The sequence below is a fragment of the Penaeus vannamei genome, chromosome 43 (assembly GCF_042767895.1).
Source record: "Penaeus vannamei isolate JL-2024 chromosome 43, ASM4276789v1, whole genome shotgun sequence".
Classification (NCBI taxonomy): Eukaryota; Metazoa; Arthropoda; class Malacostraca; order Decapoda; family Penaeidae; genus Penaeus; species Penaeus vannamei.
In genome coordinates this window covers 11,281,963-11,284,462 of record NC_091591.1, presented here as the reverse complement: position 1 = coordinate 11,284,462, position 2,500 = coordinate 11,281,963, and the positions used below count along the sequence as shown (strand labels likewise).

Genomic DNA, 2,500 nt, shown 5'->3' with positions numbered 1-2,500 from the left:
TGCCAATCATATATTCCAGTCATATGGTCATGAATTAATGAAAATCTCACGGCGAAGATCACGAACACCCACTCGGCTCTATGTACTGGTCCTCGAGCTCCACAAAGGCACGCCACCACTTGTGCTCCTCTAGGTACTCCGAGTGGGGCATCGAGTTCAAGCTGCAGAGGGTCACGGCCGGAAAGTGCACGACCGTATCCTCTTCCACCTGTTCGAGAGGGACGCCATGTCAGTGGATCTCCATATGTGCTCGAAAAAGAATCATTGGATCAAAACGCAAGTGGTTAGAAACCCTGCATACATACTCGCTGGTCGATCTTCTTCGGGTACTGAGAGTAGTCGTACGCCACCACACAGATCTGCTCAACTGCCCACACCGTGAAGGTCAGACACACGGTCAGCCACACGAACCGCCGACATAGGCCACTCTTCCTAAAGGAAGGAAGTCGTCCATGCTGAATCTTAGGAGGTCTTTAGTAAAAAATGGGATAGGTTATTGTGACTGCTCTAGGCTCTAGCCTCTTGAAAAGGGTAGGGATAGGATAGAGGAATAATTGTATGAAACTGGGATAAGGGCAGAAATGGTAATGTTTATTAAAAAAGGGATATGTAGTTGTGAATAGTTTAAGGTTTAGACTTTTAGAAAAAGTAGGAATCGGATTGGGAATGGTTATAAAAACTAGAAAACAGTAAGAAAGAAAATCAATATCTTTGCAAAGACAAGAGATGTAACTGTGAAAGCTTTAGTGTTTAGGAAAAGGAGTCAATAACTTTCCAAAGCTGGGCGATATAAATGTGAAGGGAAATGCGATTAGGAAAACTTTAGCAATTAGAATGACTGACGCTGTCTACTCAGCACACACGCGTAATTATAGTGAAGATATTAGTCATATTCAAAGATCCATTGTTAGTTATTTTTCTCAGCCATGCCCTAGTCACAAAGAAATCTGGAAGTCTGAGATTATGAAGGAACCTTCGAACCAAGAATATAATTTCTAACTGATTGCGATTTTATTTTTCTTTTTTCTTTTTGAATTGTTAAGGAGACTCACGGTCTGTTAGTTTCGGTCAAATCACGTGAAAATTAACATTCTGATACATTTTAAAAGAAACCTCTGGGTGACATAAACTTGAATAGAAACCTTTGGGAGAATTTCAACACAAAAATAAAATTCAATACAAACTCTTGGGAGAATTTCAACACAGAAATAAAATTCAATATAAACTTTTGCGAGCGAAACATTGAAATAATAAAAGCTTTAGACAAATTATAACCCTGAAATACAATTTAAGAAATCGAAGGACCCGTGAAATATTAACCCCGTTTATAGCGAAACTACGAACACTGAACTCACCTGTATATACGACGAACCCCATGCATGGAAGTCGATTCGAAGAAAGAGGATGCGATTCGGTTGACGGACGGCTCCTCCTCATCCTCCGAGTCGTCTATGGGTTTCTGCTTCTTATTCATTTCTCTGCGAAGCGGCAAACAAGGAGAAAGTCGGATTACTGCGCATTCACTGTCACTCTCTCTCTCTCTCTCTCTCTGCCTCACTAATTCTCTCTCTCTTAATCTCTTGCTCGGTCTTTATCTGTCTGTCTGTCTCTCTCATTGGCTCTCTCTTTCTCTCTCTCTCTCCTTATATATATGTATTTATATATATATGCACACGTCACGATAGTAATAATCCTCATCATTATTGCTATCACCAGTGTCATTACAATAATTATTGATATATCATTAATATCATCACATCATTACTTTGATATTAGTTATTGTCATTATTGCTGTCATCATATTTGTTCTTTTCTCATGACTGTTGATTGCTATTATCATTTTCTTGTTCTCGCAGTCTGTTGTTCATAAAAACTATGACTTTCATAACTTTTGTTGCATTATTGTGTTGTGTGATTTAGTAATGGCAGTCTTCTCTGTTAGAATTTTCTCCGTGCTATAGCTTGCCTTCTGTTTCTGTTTTGTCACTTTTGTAATCTAACTATAAGCACTGTTTTTATGAGGTTTCATTGGGTTCTTTTTTCTGTAATGAAGCTTCTCAAACTTCCTTTTTTAAAAACTTCCGAGCTCCTTTTTTATCGAATGAACTTAATCAATTGTTTCTTTATGATTAAACACTCCATACTTTTTTCCATGGATGTTTTTTCGACATAGTTTTTTTTTTTTTTTTTAAATCCTGACATAACACGTACAAACAAACAGACAAAAAAAAAAAAAAAAAAAAAAAAATAGCGCATCTCCCCCAAAAATATCCCACAACATTAAGTTTTATTCAAGTCATTCTTTTATGAGACCTATTCAGATATTAACGTGTCCATAATATCGTCATAGCCTAAATTATTGCTACATTTTCACCGTCACAGCAGCAGTAAAGGGATTAGGAACGGCAAGGGAAAATACTTCGCACTCCCTTCTGTACAACTTACTCAAAAGTCGCCTGGCATAAGTACACTTAATAACACTTAAGGGCAATTTCAGTAA

General features: G+C 37.7%; 1 protein-coding gene across 1 annotated transcript in view; it reads right to left on the bottom strand.

The window, feature by feature from the left end:
* The window catches only part of LOC138860792 (uncharacterized), a 10,776-nt gene extending 9,302 nt beyond the window's left edge, over nucleotides 1-1,474 (bottom strand). The window contains exons 1-4 of the mRNA XM_070119132.1: nucleotides 1,356-1,474; nucleotides 1,114-1,185; nucleotides 306-471; nucleotides 73-208 (exon numbers count right to left, since the gene is read on the bottom strand). Coding sequence (XP_069975233.1) covers nucleotides 73-208; nucleotides 306-471; nucleotides 1,114-1,185; nucleotides 1,356-1,474 — 493 coding nt within the window. The remainder of the gene's footprint in view (nucleotides 1-72; nucleotides 209-305; nucleotides 472-1,113; nucleotides 1,186-1,355) is intronic.
* Between the last annotated feature and the right edge of the window lie 1,026 nt (nucleotides 1,475-2,500).